General features: G+C 62.6%; 1 protein-coding gene across 4 annotated transcripts; it reads right to left on the bottom strand.

Moving 5' to 3' along the window:
- Positions 1-1,194: 1,194 nt before the first annotated feature.
- On the bottom strand, positions 1,195-18,803 carry ADORA2A (adenosine A2a receptor). Of its 4 annotated transcripts, none has more exons than XM_057491549.1 (3): positions 18,305-18,427; positions 8,942-9,511; positions 1,195-2,887 (listed from the first exon to the last, which is right to left on the bottom strand). In XM_057491549.1, exons 2-3 carry the CDS (start codon positions 9,271-9,273, stop codon positions 1,996-1,998), a joined length of 1,224 nt encoding a protein of 407 aa, XP_057347532.1. In that variant the 5' UTR covers positions 9,274-9,511; positions 18,305-18,427; the 3' UTR covers positions 1,195-1,995. The 4 variants fall into 4 exon arrangements, with proteins under 4 accessions (XP_057347532.1, XP_057347531.1, XP_057347530.1 ...); XM_057491548.1 differs by lacking the exon at positions 18,305-18,427 and adding an exon at positions 18,030-18,142; XM_057491547.1 differs by lacking the exon at positions 18,305-18,427 and adding an exon at positions 9,807-10,015.
- Between the last annotated feature and the right edge of the window lie 1,027 nt (positions 18,804-19,830).

Genomic DNA, 19,830 nt, shown 5'->3' on the forward strand with positions numbered 1-19,830 from the left:
CCACGGCAAGGGTCAGGCTTCAGTGCTTTTCAAAGCACCCTCAGTGCAGCTGGTCTGGAGGACCTCTGACTGAGGGGCATTAAGCTAAAGCAAATCTGTGCCAATTGGGGGATATTTACACGTGCATCTGGGTAGTAAAAAGTGTAATGATGTTCAACGCAATGAAATACAATCGAGGGAAGTGGTCCTTCCCAGGTGCTAGAAGTAGGGTGATAATATGGGGAGGGGGTCAGATGCCTCCCCTGCAGTTGTGACATTTCATTTCTTGAGCAGAGTGGGGGGGACATGGTATTATTTCATAGTTTTTGGTTTGGCTAAAACAGTTTCTCATAAATTCGTAGGGAAAAAATGAGCCTGGATTTTGCAGTCAGACAGACCTGAGTTTTAGGTTCTGCCCCGTAGGAGCTGTGTAACCTGAGGCAGGTCCTTAATCTCTGTGTTCAAGAGAGGTTGTTGATCATCTATGAAACGGGGCTGCCAGGGCTGCATGAGGATTCCTGGGAAGTGCCCAAGGAGGCACTTCTTCCCATCCCTGCCTGCGTGTGCCTGCGACCCTGCAGCCCAGCCTGGCCCTCAGGCTGGGGCAGGTTGCTAACTTCCCCTGGGCCTCAAACGTTTCCATCCCAGAACCTCCTAAGGTAAGGGCCCCAGAGGCCAGTGTCAGAATAGGAAATGCCCATTCCTTATAGGTTTCTTTCTTGGGATTAGCATGTGGGGTGACTCCAGGGAAAGGCAGTTGAGTCTTACCCAGATCTCTTTCCAGATCCGTCTGCAGCCTCTCAGCTGAGGGGTGGACAGTGGGGAAGGCGGGGCGCAGCTCTGGGAAGTGACACACAGGTACCTCGCTCAGAGGACAGAGGCAGGTAGGGAGGGGAGGAGGAGCCTGGCCCCCAGTGAGGGGATGCCTTGGCCTCTGGAGGGACAGCGCTGGAGAAAAAGCCCCCCTTCCTTCAGCCCCTCTCTTAGGATCAGAGGTCTGGGGGCTGCATGTGGGCATTTAGATTCTGGGGCATCCAGCCAGCCCTTCCCCTTGGAGAATGGGAGCCTGCAGAGGCCGCCCCAGGCAAGCAGGATGTCTGCCTGTCTGCACAGATGCACGCATTCTTTCACAGATGCAACACGTATCATACATGTGTGCCAGGCCTGACGGAGTGGAGAAAGGAACTCAGACACCATTCTCACTGGACAAGCATAAAACACAACGTGGCTCATTTTTATTTTATCTCACAAAAAAAACCATTCCCTTCAGAAGGAAAGGCGGTTACCTAGGGCCACTAACTGGGAAGCTCTGAGCTGTTAGGACACCCCGTGGTGGGCCAGCCCTGGCTTCCTCCTGAGCCCACACGCTGGCTCTGCCCCGTTAACAGTCCCCCATACTTGAGTCCAGCTTTGTGGACCCAGGAAATGGCCCTAGATGGACAGGGTGAGACGTGCGTGGCAGCTCATGGCTGTGGCCGAGGGCTGCCTGGGGCTCCTGGCGCCAGGTTAGCGGCGGGACTGACAATGGACCTGGCTACAAGGCAGGCAAGATAATTTTAAAAAAGGATTTCCTCACGCTTATATTTTTTCCTGGGAAAAAAATAGTCAAATGCCACCTCCAGGCACAGCAGCTTCTGAGTTCTCAGAAAGTCCCGGGAGGGTGGTGTGTGTGTGGCAGGGGGCCTGATGGAGCCACTCCCCTGCCTCGGGGCTAGGCAGCCTGCTCTGCCGTGGCTGCTCTGCGGAGACGTGGCACCTCCTGGTGTTGGGGGCCAGGCCTCCCGCCCGGTGAAGATGCTCTGGGGCCGCGGCCCGCCCGGCGCAGGGCCTCCCAGCCTGGAACATCTGCCTCTCTGGACTCCAAACCCTTCCTGCTGGCCTCATGCCGCTCCAGCCAGGACTCCTTCCTCGGTGCACAGGGGAGCTGGCCGCAAGAAGGGGCCCTCGGCACACTCACTCCTCCGCCGAGCGGAAGGAAGGACGTCCTCCCCATAGGAGAACGGAAACTCAGGCGCATCAGGACACTCCCGCTCCGGCCGGGGCCTGGGGGCCCCTGAGCCCAGGACGCTCTGGGCCTGCTCCCTTGAGCTTGTGGCTGAGGAGCTCCACGTCCCCGTGGGATTCGGGGGCACTCGCTCTGCTCACAAACCCCAGAGCGTAGCCGTTGGGCCTCCTCTCAGGGTGCGGGGCGCTGCCATTGGCCCACACGCCCGGCGGGTGGCCGTTGAGGCGGAGGCCAACCTGCTCGGCATCGCTGCCGTGAGCGGCCGAGGCCCGGGCGCTGGTGCCGCCTGCCTTCAAGGGCTCCCGCCGCCTCAGGATGTGGCTGCGGATGATCTTGCGGAAAGTCTGGCGGAACTCGCGGATGCGGTAGGCGTAGATGAGGGGGTTCACCACGGAGTTGGTGTGGGAGAGGACGATGGTCAGGTACATGAGCCAGGCGGGCGCGTGGCTGCACGCGGGGCAGAAGAAGGTGAAGCAGTTGATGATGTGCAGCGGCAGCCAGCAGAGGGCGAAGAGCCCCACGATGATGGCCAGGGACTTGGCCGCGTGGACCTCCTTCTGCAGCGTGGACTGGGCCCGCGCCCCCGGCAGAGGCTGGCTCTCCATCTGTTTCAGCTGGCGCCGCGCCGCCAGGAAGATCCGCAGGTAGACGCCCAGCATGAGCAGCAGGGGCCCCAGGACGCAGGCGAAGAAGTTGTAGTACACCATGTAGTTCATGGGGACCACGTCCTCAAAGAGGCAGGCCACCTGGCCTGCACCGCAGCCCTGCGAGCGGTTCCCGCCCGCGCTGGGCCAGCCGCAGCTGTTCCAGCCCAGCATGGGGGTCAGGCCGATGGCGAACGACAGCACCCAGCAGACACCGATGATGCCCTTGGCCCTTGTGCCAGTCACCAGGCCATTGTACCTGGGGAGAGGAGACCAGTGTCAGAGTTCTGAGAGACCAGGGCCGGGAGGGGCCTGGCCAGAACCCCAGAGTGGCACCCGACCCGTGCCCGCTCGCCATGCGGCCTACGGCCGGTCCCCTCCTGCCTCCCAGCCGCAGCGTCCCCTCCGCTATGGGGAGGCCCACGCCCTGCCTCTCTTCCCAGGAGGTGGCGGGGCTGCGGGCGCCCTGCGGGGGGAAGGCACTGTGTCCAGATGGTTATGAATAGTCCTGGGGCTGAGCTAGTCTGGTTTGCGGGAATTAGTGATCAGTGCCGATCTCAGCTGGTGCCCGGGCAGCTTGCCCCTTAGAGGGGGGACAGTGGGTCAGGAGCAAAGGCTCGTGGCGGGCAGCAGAACCAGCCAGATCAGGCCTGGAGGTAAGACTCATCCCGCGTGCACGCCGCGCACTTCCTTCTCCACGGAGGGTCTCCAGAAGCCCTCGGAGAGGTGGCCCAGGGGGGCAAAGGGGAGGTGGAGGTCCCAGGCCCAGTGAAATACTCTCCTCTCCAAATTCACCCTCGGCTCTCTGCATAGAGAGGATCTCAATGTATGCACGTGAACCTTAGCCTGCAGGAAGGAAGAGCTGCACGAGGCACTGAAGTCCAGAGAGGAAACGCAATCTGCCCAGAACCACTCAGTCCTCCAGAGGCCAGACCCGGTCCCAGACCCGGGGTGTGGCCCAATCTGCCTGCCGGTAAGCTGGCTCCATGCCCTTTGAAAGGTGGTGCAGATTTTATTAAAAGAACGGGCAATCAGAGAGCCACGTCCCTGCTTGAGGGAAGTCTCTGTGGTCTGAGAGTGGACCTCCTGGTAACAGTGTTGATCCCAGCACCACCAGACTGCCCCCTCCTCTTGCCGCGGAACCCGACCCATCCTTCGAGTTCAGGCCCCATATCTTCTCAGGGAAGCTTCCTGCTCAAGCACAGTTATCCCTGCCTGCTCTGGGCCCTGCCGGGGTGGGCTCTCCTCCACCCATCTCTGCACTACACAGTAGGCTTTAAAACGTGCTTGCCTTAGTGCCAGAACTGGGAGCATCCATAGAAACTGTTTAGCCCATCTGCGGGTGGCAGACCCAGCAGCCTAGAGGTAATAGGTGTGAGGCAGGCTGGCGGGTGTTCACCCCACGTGCAGGGGGCAGCGAATGCCGCTTGGTCCCCGGCTGCCATGCAACATGTGCCCAGTACAGCCGGACCTCAGGGAGCTGAGGAGCTGGTTTTGTGGGTAAAATTTCCCATGGTTTAAATTTTGTAAACTCAAATGAAGAAAAACAACAACAAAAATCTGGTGGTCTCTGACTTCTTATCTAGCCCAACCCCCTCATTGTATAGGTGGGGAAACTGAGGCCCAAGGAAAACCCCTCTTGGACATGCGGTGGACATTCCAGGAGCTGGGAGCACCGTGCGTGAAGGTCAGTCTGTCAGTTCCGGATCTGTGTCAGTTCTGGACTCCCGGGTGCTCGTGGCCACAGTCAGCAGCAGCTCGGCCACCCTCTGCAGGACTTGGCAGGAAAAGGGCCGGGACTCAGTCCTTCTTTCAAGCCACAGAGAGCCTGCGCTGCCCGGTTCCCATTCTGGAGCCTCAAATGCGAAGCCATGGGCTTTTTTTTTCCCCCATGTAATGCTCGTATAGCACTTGCTTTGTGCCAGGCCCTGTTTTTAGTATTCTACAAATAGTAATTTATATAATCTCACTGAATGAGAGGCTCTTTTAACATCGATACTTTTCCCGAGAAAAGTGCATCCCTCCCTGGTGTCTAGCCCTGGTGTGTGCCTGCTTGGCCGGGCCCTGTCACTCCGACTCTCTGAGCTGCAGTTTTCTCATCTGTAGAATGAGACTCGGATCTAGGGCCTATGAGCACTGCCCACAAGGGCAGAATGTAGACTAGGTGGCTGAACATCACTGGTAAGTGGACTGTGGCTCAGGGCAAGTAAGAGCTTCTCAGCTGAGCTTTTCACAGAAGAAGTGGGTCACCTTGGGCACTAATGAGTTTCCTGTCAGTTAAGGCAATGGAACAGAAGCAAGTAGTTACAGGGATGGTGCAGGGGACCCTGGAGGCCACCTTCTTTGGGGGTTTCAAATTGTTCTCCAGCAGCCTCCCTTCTTGCCCGCAGGCCCAGGCAATCCCAGAAGGGGAGCTGCTTAGGAAGGGGAGGCTTGAATAACAGTCACCGAGGAAACAGGCCCACAGGCTTCCGGAGCAGGGGCTGAGGATCCCTGGTCCGCACAATTGCCTGCTTCCTTAGCCCAGGAAACCGTCAAGGGGACTCTGTCACTGCATTCTGGAAAGAAACCCCCTGGGGGGCCCCGAAACAGGCCCACTTAACAGCACCTGCTGTGCGGAAAGTCCTGGAAGGGCCCCTCACACTCCCTCCCCGGAAGAGAACCAGAGGTGGGGCAGGAAGCAGGCGAAACAGCTTTTCACCGCATACCCTTTTGTTCTTGTTTGATGTTTCAGCATGTGCAGGTATTATGTATTAAAAAAAAAAAGCAGATTAAATTTGAGTTTCAAAAGAAAGCCCCTTAGGCTGAGCACCCTTGGCCTAGGCCCCAAATGGAATAACGGCCCAGCCAGTGTCCCCTGGGCCGGACTGTGACTTACAGCGGTCACGTTCTGACCCCCTAGGCCCCAGATGTAGACCGCATGCTGGCAGGGAGGCCAGGGCTGCCCAGCACGATGCTCTGCCACTCTGGGGCACCGGAGGCGGCAGAGGAAGCAGGTGCCAGAGCCACTGCCCACCACATTTTGAGGCGCCTCTACATCCCTGTGTCCTCTAGCTCACACGCTGCCCTCCCTGGGGGCTCACCACTCTGCATGCTGGGTGCTCTGCATGCTCACCCCACGATCCCGAGAGCACCTGCTAGGACTCTAGGTCGGGCTTCCTGTGCATTTGCCCTGTGCTGTGAAGGCGGAGCTTTCCTAAGGTGGCCAGAGGAGCCGGTGATCCAAGACCTAGAGCCCCCAACGCTGGGCTGAAGCAGGCCTGAGCCAGCCCCCCGCCCTCCCGGCCCTCCTGCTCTTCTGCCTCTTCCCCTCCCTTGTGCCAGAGCCCACACGCTCATTCCTTCCTCTGGGCTTTTGCCTCAGGCTTGGCCCCTCCTCTTAACCTGCTGGCACACATGCCATCCTACAAGACCCCTTTGGAATCACCTCCTCCAGGGAGCCTTCGCTCCCGGCTCCCGATCCTGCCCTTCTCGGAGGCCAGGGCACTCAGGTTTTGTCCATGGAGCACATATGGCTTCGGGCTTTTGCACCAGCTGCTGCCCGTTCTCACCTTTCTCGTGAGAGCGCTCACCAGGGGCTAATGTGAGAGACGGGAGGCAGTGGGGTGGGAGTCCCCGGAGAAAGCCTGGCTTCTCCCCGGGGTCCCCGTCCTCGGGACTCACCGGGAGCTCCCGTCTCTGCCTCTGGCCAGGCCTCCTTCTCACCAGCGTCCTGACTCGGCCCTGCCCCAGCCCACCAGGCTCTCCGCACTTGGGAAGAACACACAGATTTTTCTGCAACTGAACTCTTTTTAAAAAAAGAAATTAATGGGGAGTAGGGCAGGCCTGGGGTGCGGCATCGGCCCAGCATCGGTCAGAGGCCAGGCCTCAAAGTAGGCAAACAGCCCTGAGTGGAGCTGGAAATGGCACGACGAGGAAGCTGGCTTCCCAGCTGGAAGGGCACAAAGAGGGGCAGGAGAGGCGGCCCGAGCCCGGCGGAGGCTCCAGAGCTGCCGGGAGCTGCGGGCCCTCCTGGGCCTCCAGTGCCCTCCTGTGCCCAGCTTGCTCTCGGGGGCCCCACACGGACACCGTCACGCACACTGCCCTCCCGGGCCCCAGCCCAGGGCCCTTGAGGAAGAGGGACCCGGAGTCCCTGCGTCAGGGAACACGGCCCTTCTCTGGCTCTGGCCTCTCTCCGAGGAGTGACACAACGGCTAGAACATCTGCCCCAGCCACAGTGAAGGGCCTGCGGGTCAGAGGGGCCGCTGCGCCCACATCCTCCGTGACTGTGAAGCTCTGTGCCCGAGGGGAGGGTGGGCGGTGTTGCCTCCTCAGCCCCACCTGCTCCAGACCCACGAACCAGGCTGGCCCTCCAAAGCCTGACTGAGCTCAGACGGCCAGCGTCCAGTGAAACTAGGTCCCGCTCTGGAAGTCCATGGGAGTCAGGGGTGCCGAAGGTGGGGACAGTCCATGGCTCCAACCAGGGGCCTGGCTCTGAACCTCCAGCAGCTCAAGAAAGAGCAGAAGACCCAGCCAGCCCACCCCAACGACCCTCCTCAGGGCCCCACCGCTCCTATCCACAACACCTCTGTGGGCTCAGAAGGACAGAGAGGACTGTTCCCTTTTATAGATGAGGAAACGGGCTCAGAGAGGGACAGCTGACTTTTCGCAGTCACACAGCATGTCCCATCCTCCTATATCGGGGAGTCATTCCTTTGACTCTCAGGAAACAGAGGCAAGCTGGGCCCCTCTCAGCTGAGACCAGCAGCCCTGACCTCTCTCTCCAGTATGGTACAGCCCTTGAGTCAGGGAACAAAGGGCAGGGGAGGCTTCTGTTTCCCACTGAATGTTCCCCCTGGGACTGGCCCCTGAAGTGGACACCAGTCCTTCACTCCCTGGTCCCCCGAGGCCCCCAGACAGGCGCCCCTCCTGGGCTCTGTGTTCTAAGCTGTCCTCAGGAAGTGTGGCCTCTGCTCTGCATTAAGTTGGAGCCCCCTTCTCCTCTGACAAGTGTCCTGGGCTCTCCTGAGATCCAGAGTGCCCCATAGGCCACATAGGGCCTGGGCTCCTCCCTTTATTTAAGCTGTATAATAAGGGTGCCTGCTTCCCCCTTAGAGCCCAGGTGACAGCAGTGGCCACCTGGTGCAGGTCTAGGGACCACCCTGTGACCCGGCTCCCCAAGGACCGAAGCTGCAGGGGGTGGCAGACCACGTTTCTTCCCAGGCCCGGTTCCCACTGTGCCCCCAGCTCACTGCGTGGCCCTGAGGGCTGGCTCCTATCTCTAAGCCTGCTTCCATCCAGAAGATGAGAGGAAATGACCTGAGGGCCCCGTGGTTTGACGCTCTAAATTTCCATTTGCTCATGGAGCCTGCTCCTTCCCGGCTGGCCCCCCCACCCCCCTCCCTGCGAACACCGGGGCCACTGGGCCTGCTCAGCCTGCGCCTGCGTAAGTGCTGTCCACCGTTTGGGAGAATTGGCCATGGGGACAGGTAGCCCTGGTCCTTCAAGAACTCCCTCAGGGCCTGCAGCTGCCCATGCTGTGGAGTCCAGCTCTAGGATGGAAAGGCTAGGAGGTGGGGCAGGAGGCCCCAGGCGCCCCCAGGGGAGGGGCACAATCCTAGCATCATCCCTGGCCAGTAAGCTGGAGGCCACAAGTCAAGTCAGCCCCAGGGAAAGTCTTCATTTATACAATACACGGCTGAAGTCACTTCACCAAAGATTCACCACCAGGCCCCCCGGACACAGGCCATCTCCAAGAGCATGAGTGTTTGGTGGCCTGAGGAACACAGAATTTGCATATAGGTTCGTGTGACTCACTGTATTCCCCTCTCTGGGTCATTTTCCTGATGTGCAGACTGTGCGGCTGCCCAGAGGAGCTGGAGGAAGGCGGGCAGGCTGCTAGCTCTGAGGCCCTGTGGTGCCCCACGGTGCCCCACCCCAGCCCAGCACCAAGCTGGGTGAGGAAAGGCCCAGACGCGCCCACCCAGGCCTTGGCCGCACACATCTGCCAAGAGCCCAAACACAGAAGCCTCAACCGCAGCCTAGAGGAGGCTGGGGAGAGCCAGGGGGCCCTGTGCCCATGGGGATCAACTAGATTGGCACAGTTGCTGGCCTTGTGCCAAGCCCTGGGCAGCCCCAGCCAAGCATGTCAGCTCAGCATGCTGACACCACAGACCAAACGCTGACCCTGGGCTCACCCTGACCCTGGGTTCACCCTGACCCTGGCACAGGCCAGACCCGGGCACAGGCAGCCTTTTTACAGATGGGAACCCCAGCATGGGGCATGCCAGGGAAGAGAATGTGGGGCCGCCCACCACCCCCGCGCCTGGCTCACCGGAGGGGGAGGCGGATGGCGATGTAGCGGTCAATGGCAATGGCCAGGAGGCTGAAGATGGAGCTCTGCGTGAGGACCAGCACGAAGCAGGCGAAGAAGAGGCAGCTGTGGCAGGCGGCACAGAAGCCCGAGCTGATGGTGATGGCGAAGGGGATTGCGAGGACGCCCACAGCGATGTCGGCCGCTGCCAGCGACACCACGAAGTAGTTGGTGACATTCTGTAGGTTGCTGTTGAGCCACACGGCCCAGCACACAAGCACATTGCCCAGGACGGCCAGCACAGCAATGGCCAGCTCCACCACGATGTACACCAGGAAGCCCATGGAGACCATGGCTGCGGACGGGCAGGGTCAGCAGGGGTGTGGGCCAGGCCAGCTCATGGTCCATAGCTGCAACGCGGCGGCCCTGCCCAGGCCCCAGCCCCTCCTCCACAGGAGCCAAGAGCGGTCTGTCGGTGGGGGGGGCTCCCCACGGGCTTTCACAGCTAGCTCCAGGCCTCCAGAAAGCAGGCCCCCTCCAGGGGCTCCAGCATCGCGGCCCACCCAGCTCAGCGTCAGGGCTCCTAAGCACCTGCCAAGGGAGAAGCCTCGTGAGGGCTGGACCAGCAGCTGGGGGTGCAGCTGAAGATCCCCAGGGGCCACCCGCAGCCCCAGCTCGCCAGCACCCTCCCTGCAGGCCAGGCACCAGCGTGAGAATGACCTTCCCGCCCTGGACATTGCTGGGCACCAGCCCCAGTCTCTGCTTTTCTCTAGGGGAGCCAGGAATCTTTCAAAGTTAAGTCACTCGTGTTAGCCTCCGGCGCTCAGCTTCTCAGGCCTTCTGTGGTGGCCCTGCCCGTCTCCTGGGTCCTTAGCTCCCCACCTACCTTCCTCCTCAGCCAGCCTCAGGCTGCTGCGTCCCCCGGAGCATGCCCTGGAGCCAGCAGCCGCTACCTGCCCTGCCTGGAAAGGAGCAGGCCCAGAGTCCCCCCTCCCAGGGGCCTGGGCCCGTCTGGTCCCATCTCCAGCTGCTGGCAGGGAAGCCCCTTGCCCTCGCGGGGCTGCACTGGTGGTGGAGCAGGGAGCCCGCCACTCAGAGCCCCTGCCAGCTGATGCACTCTGGGGCGGGGCAGCTGTGTCCCCTCCTCCCTCCCCTCCCTCCTCCCACGCCTACTTCCCAACCTGCTCCTCTGCCTGCCTGACACCAGGACTGAGAATTCAGTTTGGTGCCGGGCAGAAGGCAGGGCACTTAGCCAGGACATGCTGGAGGGCGGTGGGCAAGGGTTTCTCCTTTCCAGACCTCAGTTTCCCCAGTGATACAGTGAGGAGGGAGGTTGGATCCCAGATAGCTGCTGGCGCCATTTCAGTGCTCCCCCAGATTCAGGAACAAGGAAACAGATTTGAAAGGGCTCCCCCGAGTCGAATGTCACAGACACTGTAAGGAACTACTGACCTCTCCGAAGCCAAAGCACAGGTCTCGGCCTCCCCCAGCCCAAGCACCCTGCCCTGGGTTCCCCTGTTGAGCTTGTGAAGTGGTCTCCATCCCGCACTACCTCTCCCCACCGCCTCTGCCCCCGTATTGGCACACTCATGGGTACTACCCAGCAGTGCCCCCACCCCATGCCGAATCCACGCCCTCCTCCAGTCCTGGGCCCTTGGGGGGCCCCTGGTACACGTGGGCAGCAGCTGCCACCTGCCTGGGGACCAAGGGCCCACAGCTGCCTCCCAGCCGCCCTCACGTGGGTTCAGGGGCTGCAGCCCCTCACTCTCCCAGGACACGAGGGGTACAGTGGGACTGGCAATCCTGGGAGAAGGTCACCTGTGGTCCCTCACCATGTTCAAAGGGTCAGACCCACTCCCCCCAGCCCCGTCCAGGAAGTGCGAGATGGCTGCAACAGACGAACCCCATTTCCTAACTCCATGGGCCTCGGTGGCAGGAGCTGGGCGGGTCTGGGCTGCAGCCACACCGAGGGCTGTTCCCCGGGCCCACTCGGTGGCTGGCAGTAGAGCGCCGGACAGCAGGGAGCAAGAGAAGAGAGGCCAAGTCCTTGGAAACGGGGGTTCCTGCAGCTGTGGCAAGTGCAGAGGGCCCCTCTCAGGCCTGGCCGGGACCACCACCTCACCACCTAGGGACCACAAACGAGTCCCACCGAGCCTCTGCTATGCTGGGGGCATTTGCCAGCCAATCGTTGGCAGAGTCTCTTGGTGCCACCCCTGGACACACCGAGCGTCTCTGCGTGCTCCAGCCTGAGCCCAAAGCAGCGACCTCCAGGGGACCCCCAACAGAGAGGCTGTCTATCCAGGGTCTCACACTCATTCTGCAGAAGGGAAACGACAGCCCCGGACTGCCTCCCACCCCGGGGCCCTCAGGCCCAGCACCACCAGCTGCCTGGCCAGGTCCAGGGAGCGTCAGGGACCCTGCCTCCCACCGGTGGCCGGAGCTGCCTGCCCTCCTAGCCTCCTCACCCTGGTGTGGGCCTCACGGGGCTGATCTGCGCCGAGAGGTACCACAGCCTCTGCCAGTCTGACCAGCCCAGGCGAGAAGGCTGACTTGGCCCCAGACCATCGTACAGATTCAGGGGCCGACCTGCCCCGGGGGCAGATGAGGTGGGGCCACCAACAAGCCACTTGACCCAAAGCGTGCCATGTTTCTGTGAGGCCCTGCAGCCCACTGCCCAGAGCCCTTGCAGATGGAGCCACAGCACCAGCCAGCCCCTGCCGTGGTGTCGGGCTGACTCCCCATGAGACAGGATGTCTCCAGGCGAAGCGCACTTCCAGGGGCCTAACCCGCCCGGCCCTCTGTTTGGTGAGGCTCTCCCGGCAGCCCCTGCTGCCCACGGACCCCAGGCCCCAGGGTCTCCTAGCACCTTGCGCACCCCTACCAACACCTTCCTGCTGTCCACCAGGCCTGGGCGCCCTCCTAAATCTCCCTGGACACAACAGGTCCTCCTGCCCAGGTCAGTCCTGCAAGGAACTAACGATGCATTAATGCCCCTGCCCACCGAGTCCGGAAAGGCCGTGTCCTTGCGCATCCGGCTCCCATCTGCCCTCCCAGCAGCATTCCTGCAGCCTCCTCCAGCTGCTGCCAGCGCTGCCAGGGCCCCACAGATACCCTGGGCGTCTGTTAACCCAGAGTCTCCCAACGCCAAGCGGAGCACAGCTGTAGAGCCCTGGCAGTGGGGCAGCCGGGCAGGGAGCAGGCGGGGGCTGCTTCCTGCTGGAGCTGGTCTGCACGACGGCGGGGAGCTTCCCAGTGGTTGGCCAGCAAATCAGCCCAGGGCTGGGGTGTCCTGACTTGTGGCCATTGCCAGACTTGCAGGGCAAATGCTCCCATTATGGCCGATTTCAAGCTACTATGTGTCATAAGAACTGGGCATCAACACACACATTCAGCTCAAGAGCACATGCGCCACTGGGCTCCAGCCACAAACGGGCCACCAAACCCTGCACACACCCAGGGGCTACCTGCCTGGGTGTCAGGACTCTACCCCAGACCTTCCAACCAACTTGTGCAGCCTCCTCAGGAGCTTTTAAAATGAGGTTGTGGGGGTGTCAGGGGTCATCTGTGCTGTTCTCACGGGCCCCAGGGGCCCAACCTTACAGATGAAGAAGCTAAGGCCCAGAGAGGTTAAGGACCTCTCCCAGCCTTAGCACGAGCATAAAGGGTGGAAAAGAACTGGGGGAAATGCCCAAGGAAAACCCAGCAGGAAGATTTCCTGGGGCCTCCCTGCCCCTCTGCACTCCCTCCCTTCTGAGGCCTCCAGCAGCAGACAGGAAGGTCGAGGCCCAGGGCAAGGGGCCCGGGGGGCGGTGCTGGGACCTGGCAATTTCCTCTCCCTCTCTGGTGGCCCTGGCTGATTAATCCTGGAGTCATCTGTTGCTAGCCAGGAGGGGAAACTAAGTATTAATAATGTAATATTTCCCTGTGATTGTGCCTTGCTGGGGACAGGGCAGAGGGCAGATGCTGCCGCATACGAACCAAAGACACATGCAGGAGAGCTGGCCTGACAAGCCCTGAAAGGATGACCCCACAAGATTCCCAGAAGTCAGACCTAAAACCGCCTCTTCCCACTCTGCTCCTCACCCTGCCAGCCTGGCCACTCTAATCGAAACTCCAGTTAATTGAAACCCGTTTATCTCCTGGCCCACTTCAGGCTCCTGTACATCAGACTAGGGAGGCTTTCTGTACACATGCCCAGATGGCAGCGGCACCCCCCAGAGCCTGCTGGACGGAGGTGCCTGCAGCTTCCAGGCAAGACCCTACACACCTGCTCCCGGGCACAGCTAAGGGCGAGGTACTGAGCCCAGCGCAGGAACTCAGATCTGTCACAGACGTGCTGGGGCCATGCCCGGGCTCCCGAATCCCAGCCTAAGCATCCTCCATGACTTCCTCATAGCAAATGTTTCCCAGATACCTCTGTGTGCCAGCCAGCGTCCCAACTGCCGGACCACAGGGAGCTGTGGGCCACCTGCTGCTGAGCCTGGCCCCGGCAGGGACCTGAGCCCACAGGGCAGGGCCCCGAAGGAGACCCGTCCCAGGAGGCCGTTCCGGGAGCCGGTGCCACGCGGCTGTGCGGGCTGCTCCCTGCCTCCCGGGCCTCGACTCCCACGAAAGGTGAGCCTGCAAACCACAGTTTCAAAGCACAGGAGGCAAACTCAGGCTAAGGAAGATAAGCAGCAGCATCCAAAATACGGAGATGGATTCATTCCAGACGAGATGAAGGTAACAGGGTAACCTAATAATGATTTTCAAAGATGTGTAGGACCTTCAAAGGAATGAAAGGAATAGCATGTGTAAACAAAAACAGGTGCATATGAGCAAAAAGAATGTAAAATCCCAGAAATGAGAAACAGAGGGATTGGGAGGGTGCGCACTGGAGGGCGAGTCACCTGAGGTGTGCGCACAGCTGCAGAGACCATTGGGGACTTGAAGACAGTGCTGAGGAACTCTCACGGAAACCTCACAGGGAACAAAGTCTACGGGGAGACAGTTGAGAGACACGGGAGGCAGACTGAGAAGCACCGACATCTGCCTCTTTGGGGGCAGTTGGGGTGAGGGGAGGGCGACAAGCAAAGATGAAGCAGCACTTGCTCCTGCCGCACACCCCCCAGCTCTGCCATGACCAGTCTCTTGGAGGGGCCCAGCCTGGATGCAGCCTCCCAGAGCCCCAGGATCCACCAGGCCCCTCTCCAAGCCCATCGATCAGAGCCGGGCAGGGGTCTGTTGCTGCTGCCCAGAGGGGAGCAACCCCCGCATGCTAGTGCCACCTCCCACCCTCGTGCTGCAGAGCGACCTCAAGACCCGGCGGGCACTGGTGGTGCCCCCTCCCCAAGCAGCCACTTGAGGCGGCTGCTACTCAGTCCCTGGGGCTGAGCCGGGTCCCCAGAGCGGCCTCCACATCACCAGCCCCCTGGACGACAGGCCTGCCACGGCACCCCTCTCCCCACTGGGGACCCAGGCTCCCCCTGCCGCTCCCTCGGGGCCAGGCCACAGGCCAGAGAGACTGGGTTCTCCCAGCCCGAGGAGGCCGCTCACCCCCTCACTGGCCACCTCACCTGACACCCCACTCCAAGAGGCCACTCCTCGCACGAGGTGCTAGGCGCCCACCCTGGGGTGGAAGGGCTCCAGCTGGGGCCCCACTCCCGCTCCACCCCACACTCACTCAGATGTCCCCTCAGCGCAGCCCTGTCCTGGGAGGTGCTGGGCACCGGCCCTCGCTCAGATGAGTCCTCTAATGGCGGGATGACAGGCACTCTGATGCCTGAAGGGGCCATGGGAAAGGGCATCTAGCAGGCTTCTCCGGGGTCCCATCCCAGGCCCACTAGCGTCTGTGTTCTCTGGGGTCCCTGTAGCAAAGGTGGGACGATGCAGCCCTGGAGGCTGAAGGAGAGGGCAGGAGGCTGGCCAGACCAATGCCAGCATGGTCCTGCCACTGCTTCTCGGCCCACTCAGTGGCCCTATTAGCCAGGTCAGAGTTTGCAGAAGTCACAGAGATGGAAGCCCCTGTGACAGATGGGCAGACAAGGACCTCCCGCCCAAACACCAGGGAGGCACCAGAGGGGTGCTGCCCCCCTCTTTATGGCACACCGAGGCAGCCTTACCTCTGGGTGGCAGCTGGGCTGGTGGGAGCAGGGGCAACAGAGGTGGGAGCTGCAGAAAGACAGCGCCGGCCGCAGCCCAGCACCTCTGAAACAGGCCTGTCCTGCAGAAGGGGGGAGGGGCCCAGGGGAATCTGGGAGGCAGGGGAGGGGCCACTTGGGCTGGACTTGGAGGACAGGGAAGAGGGGGAGAGATTCCAGGCAAGGAATCCACAGATTCCAGCCTGGGGGAGGCTTACGGGCATGTCAGGGGCGGCCCGAGGGGGTCCTGGAGAGCTGGAGCACCCTGCCTTCCCTGGGTGCCCCCCCAGGCTGTAGTGAGGGGCAGCTGCTCTTCACCTCTGCCCAGACCCTCCAAACCCTAGCAGGATCCCACGGCTTCCGCATGGCAGGAGACCCTTCCGTGATTCTGTGAGCAGAGGCTGGGAGACCTCTGCCACTAAACTCCTTCCCACCACCTGGAGCTCCCAGGCCCTGCCCAGGAGGTCTTGGGGGGCTCCTCTCTGCATCCCAGCTCTGAGTTTCTGTTCGCTTCCCACTTCCTTCTCCCCATCTGGACCCAGCACAGACCTCCGGGGCCCCACCCTCAGACATTGCCCCTTCAGTTTCCAGACTACCGGGCAACCCTTCCCTCTTGTAGCCACCGATGCTTCCCTGAGCCCAGACCCCTTGCCCGGAGTCTGGGAATCATTCCTTTTGCCAACTCTGCACGGGACTCACAGTCTCCTCGGCGTCCCGACACTCACACCCACCCCTTCTCAGCCTATACTTCGCTGTCCATCTGGCCATCCTCCCCTCCGCTCTCCCGTGTGCACACCTCTCAGAGCCCAGCTTGAGTTGGCAGTGGACAAGACAGACCTCACCAGATGGGGTGACGATTTCAGCTCACAAGGATAAGACAGCTCAGGAATTAGGCAGGTTAGATGGTAGCAAGAGCTACTGTGGCATTTCAGATTGCTGAGCGCCCCCGGTCTGTGGTCTACACAGCAGGCACTGCCCAGGGCCACCCAGAGGCTCTCAGTTTTGTAGGTGTGATGCTCTGAAGTCAAGTGCTTGCTCCCAAGCCAGCTCCATCTGGCATCTCCCTCTGTCCACAGTGGTCCCTTCCAGTGCCCCTGACCCCCCAAAGGCTAACACTATCTCTGGGGTTCCCCCACTCAGGTGCAGACACTGACTGTACTCTGATCTGCTCTGTGCCACCCTGGCAGCCAGGGCCCAGCTCTCACTCTCCACTACACCCTGTGCATTCAACATTGCTCATATGGAGCTTGTTTTACAGATGAAAAGCCAGATCCTCGGGGGCAGTGACTTGCCCAAGGCCACCCAGCAGGTGAGCAAGGAGGCAAGACCAGAACCCAAGTTTGGGCATCAAAATCTCTGGTCCACTGGGTTGCCCTTAAAGCCTGCCATTGCCCTCCTAGGGTGTGGGCTCCCGGAGGACAGGACCAGGGTGTGGCTGGGGAACTGCATTTCACAGGCCAATCCAAGGGAGGCAAAACGGAAGTCCCCAGAGGCTGGCTAGGACCAGCTTGGCCCAGAGCCTGTCTCCTGCCAGCCTGCCTGGGCTACCCTCAGCCTCCCTGAAGCTATGAACAGGGAAGCCAGCTTAGCCCTGAAGCCAGTCTGCCCTTAGGAGATGGGGATAGAGGGGTGGTGGTCCAGGGGACTGGCAGAAGATGCCAACGGTCAAAGGCAGAGCCGAGCACCACGGCTGGTGGGTCAGCCTCAGTGAGGGGCTTCTGCCATGGACCTGCCCGCCCTGGGACAGGGTCAGCCCACAGGACAGGGCATCCAGCCACCCACAGTCTTCAGGACCAGCCACGGAGCTGAGGAGGCAGACCCCAACCCCACAAAAACCTCCCCGGCCCGCTGAACTCCAAAGAGCTCCTCACTGTGGCCCCCAAGGCCGGGACACTGGGGCAGCCCCACCTGGGCATGGGGGTGATGTGAAGAATCTTCTGGCGGGTGCAAGGGCTGTGAGGCCATAGCAACCGGACAGCAGAGACGGAGAGGGGCACAGGCCCCCTCGGGGCAGAGCTGCCTGCCAGGCACAGGGGGAGCTGGCCGGGGCGTCCTGACACCCTCCCGGGGCCGGCGACGACTCCAGTCCCGGGGGAGGGGGTGTGGGGAGAGCTGCCCTCCGGCGTCTCGCTTCTCCGTCTTCCCGTCGTGGGGCGCAGGGCCGCCCCCTCCCTCCCACTGCACAGTCTGGGAAATTCAAGTCCAGCGCTGGGTGGCCGCGCTGGAACGCGCAGATCTCCCGCCTCGCTGGCCCGCGCCCGCCGCGATCCCTTGGGCGGCTCTGCCTCAAATCCCTCGAGGGACAGCCGGGACAGTCGGGGGAGCGCATCACCCGGCCCGTCCTCCCGCCTCGCCGGTGCCCGGAGCCTGATTCCGCCGCCGCTGCCCACGGGACGGGCCCGCCGCGGCCAGCACTCCAGGCTCCCCTTTCTCGCGCCTCCCCCGGGCGCCGGTCCCCGCCCGGGCTGCTCCGTCCGGGGCCCCTCTCGCCCCTGGGGGTCCGCCCGCCCTCCCCGGGCCGCGTCCTTGCTCCCCCGGCCCAGCCCGGCCGGGGCGTGTCCGGAAGGTTCGCCGCATGCCCCGCGGCCAGCCCGCGGCGCCCAGACGGACCGACGACGCCCCCCTAGCGGTTCCTGCGGGTCCGGACGCCCGCTCCCCACCCCTCAGCGCGGGGACTACCGCGCCCCGCGCCCCTTCGCTCCGCGCCGACCCCGCGCCCCTCCCGGACGGGCGTCCTGCCCCCGACCAGTCTAGGTCGGGCGACCGCGCCGGCGCCGCCCGTGCGCCCGCCATTCCCGGGGCCGCCGCGGGGCAGGACTCGGACCCCGGCCTGCGGGCTCCCTACCCGGGCGGCGGGAGAAGGGCGTCGGGGCGGCCGGGGCCCCCAGCGGAGGGCGGCCCGGGCCACGCGCCCCTCCCAGCCCCGCGGTCCCCGACGGCCCCACGCCGCCCGCCCGCCGGGACCCCCGGGACCCCGGACCCCGGCTGACCTGCCGCTCGCGCGCCGGCTCCCGCTGTCTCGCCGCCGCTTGGGCTCGGGCTTCGGCCGCGGCGCCCACGGACGCCCCCTGCAGGCGGCTTCGGGAACCGCGCTGTCCCCGCCCGCCCCGCCCCGCCGGGAAACCGAGGCCCGGAGGGGGCAGGGGGCAGGGGGCAGGGGCGGCCCCTGGGCGCCGGGGGGCCCAGCCAGGCCCTCAGGAGGGCGAGGCCGCGACGGGAAGCCCCCCAGCGAGCTCTCCCGGCTGCCGTCCCTTCCGGCCCCTACCTCCGGAGCCACACGCCCTCCCCTTCGATGAGGGGCGGGCCGGCATCCCCCTGGCCCTGCGAAGCCCTCCGGACCCCCGGCCCACACTCCCTCACAAGGAGACCCCAGGGATGCCCCGGCCTCTCGGGGCCTCTTGGAGGAGCCGGGCTGGGTCAGTGCCTCTGTGCCATCGCCTCCCCACTGTCGGTCTGTGACCCAGGAAGTGCCCAGGGCCCGCTCCTCCTCAAATGTGTCTGTAGCTCCCCAGTCCGGAGGCGTAAAGCCCTGCCTTCTCAGCATTGCATCCGGGGCCCTCAGGGGTGCTGCTCCTGCCCTTGCCTCCCTTCCTGGGCCTTGCTGCAGCTAGTGGCGGTGTGGGGTGGCACCTCAGCTCAGAGGATGCCTCTAGGAAGCTAGCTCCAATTCCTCCAGTCTATATTCTGGACCAGGGGCCCCCGTTCCTACAGTCCCTGACGCCCAGCCAAGCCTTGTCCCCCACTCCCACTTCTCTGAGCAAAGGGAGGGGGGACCCATCACCTTCTGCACCACAGACTAACCTGGAATCTCAAACCCTTGGCTGGGAGTCCATCCACCCCCAGCCCTCAACCCCTGGCAGCCCATGTTCGGGAGACTTCAAATTGGAAACTTCAGACTGGAAACAGCCCCACATGGCCCCAGCCCAGCCATACAAGGCAACCCGCCTTCGACCCTCAAATCTGGACCCATGTGGCGTGACCCTGACTCTGTGCAGTGGGACAAGCTGCATCAGTGAGCCAGGGCGTCGGTGGCCCAGGGCTTGTAGGAATCCTTGTGTTCCCGAACCTGCTGGGGCCAGCAGGGCAGAGGTGAGGGGCCTGGGACAGAGGGGCTTGCCAGGCTGGCCCCCGGGGCTGAGGCATGGACAGGAGCACCCCGTCTCCCCCAGCAGCACCACAGGCAGGGAGGAGAGGGTAGGTGGAGCAGGAGCCCAGGTGCTTGCCGCCCATCCGAGAAGTGAGAGCCCCAGCTGTGCTGTCATTTGCACGACTCAGTCTGGGTCATTGGGCAGCCTCCCCTCTTCGTTCCTGGGCCAAAACCTGCTTGCCAGCCCTACCTGGCCAGCTCTGCATCCCTGATCCCTCTTGTGTCTCATATTCAGTGGGGCCCCTGAGGTGGTGGGGCGTGGAGAGGGCAGGCTGAGAGGAATAAACCCCAAGATTTCATGGGGTAAGGCACTCATGGACTGGGAATGTCCCCCTTGCCCTGAATACCTTCCCCACCTCCAACCTGGCCCTGTCACCCTGTTTGCCCCCACCCCAGTCCAGGCCTTTGCAGCCCCAGCCCTCCTCCTATTTACCTCCATTGGTGAGGGTACTGGGGGTCAAAGGAGCTTCCTTACTGAAGGAGCTCCCATACTGGCTGGGGACCCTGCCTCTGAAGCCACCAGCTGGGGTTGCCCTGGTGCTGTGACTTTCTCAAGGGGCTTGAGGGACGCTGTTGTCTCCCCTGTAAAATGGGACTCATTTGTGCCATGACATCTGAGCTGAGCTGAGTCAGACTACGGTAGC

This window comes from Manis pentadactyla, chromosome 14, assembly GCF_030020395.1.
Source record: "Manis pentadactyla isolate mManPen7 chromosome 14, mManPen7.hap1, whole genome shotgun sequence".
Taxonomy (NCBI): domain Eukaryota; kingdom Metazoa; phylum Chordata; class Mammalia; order Pholidota; family Manidae; genus Manis; species Manis pentadactyla.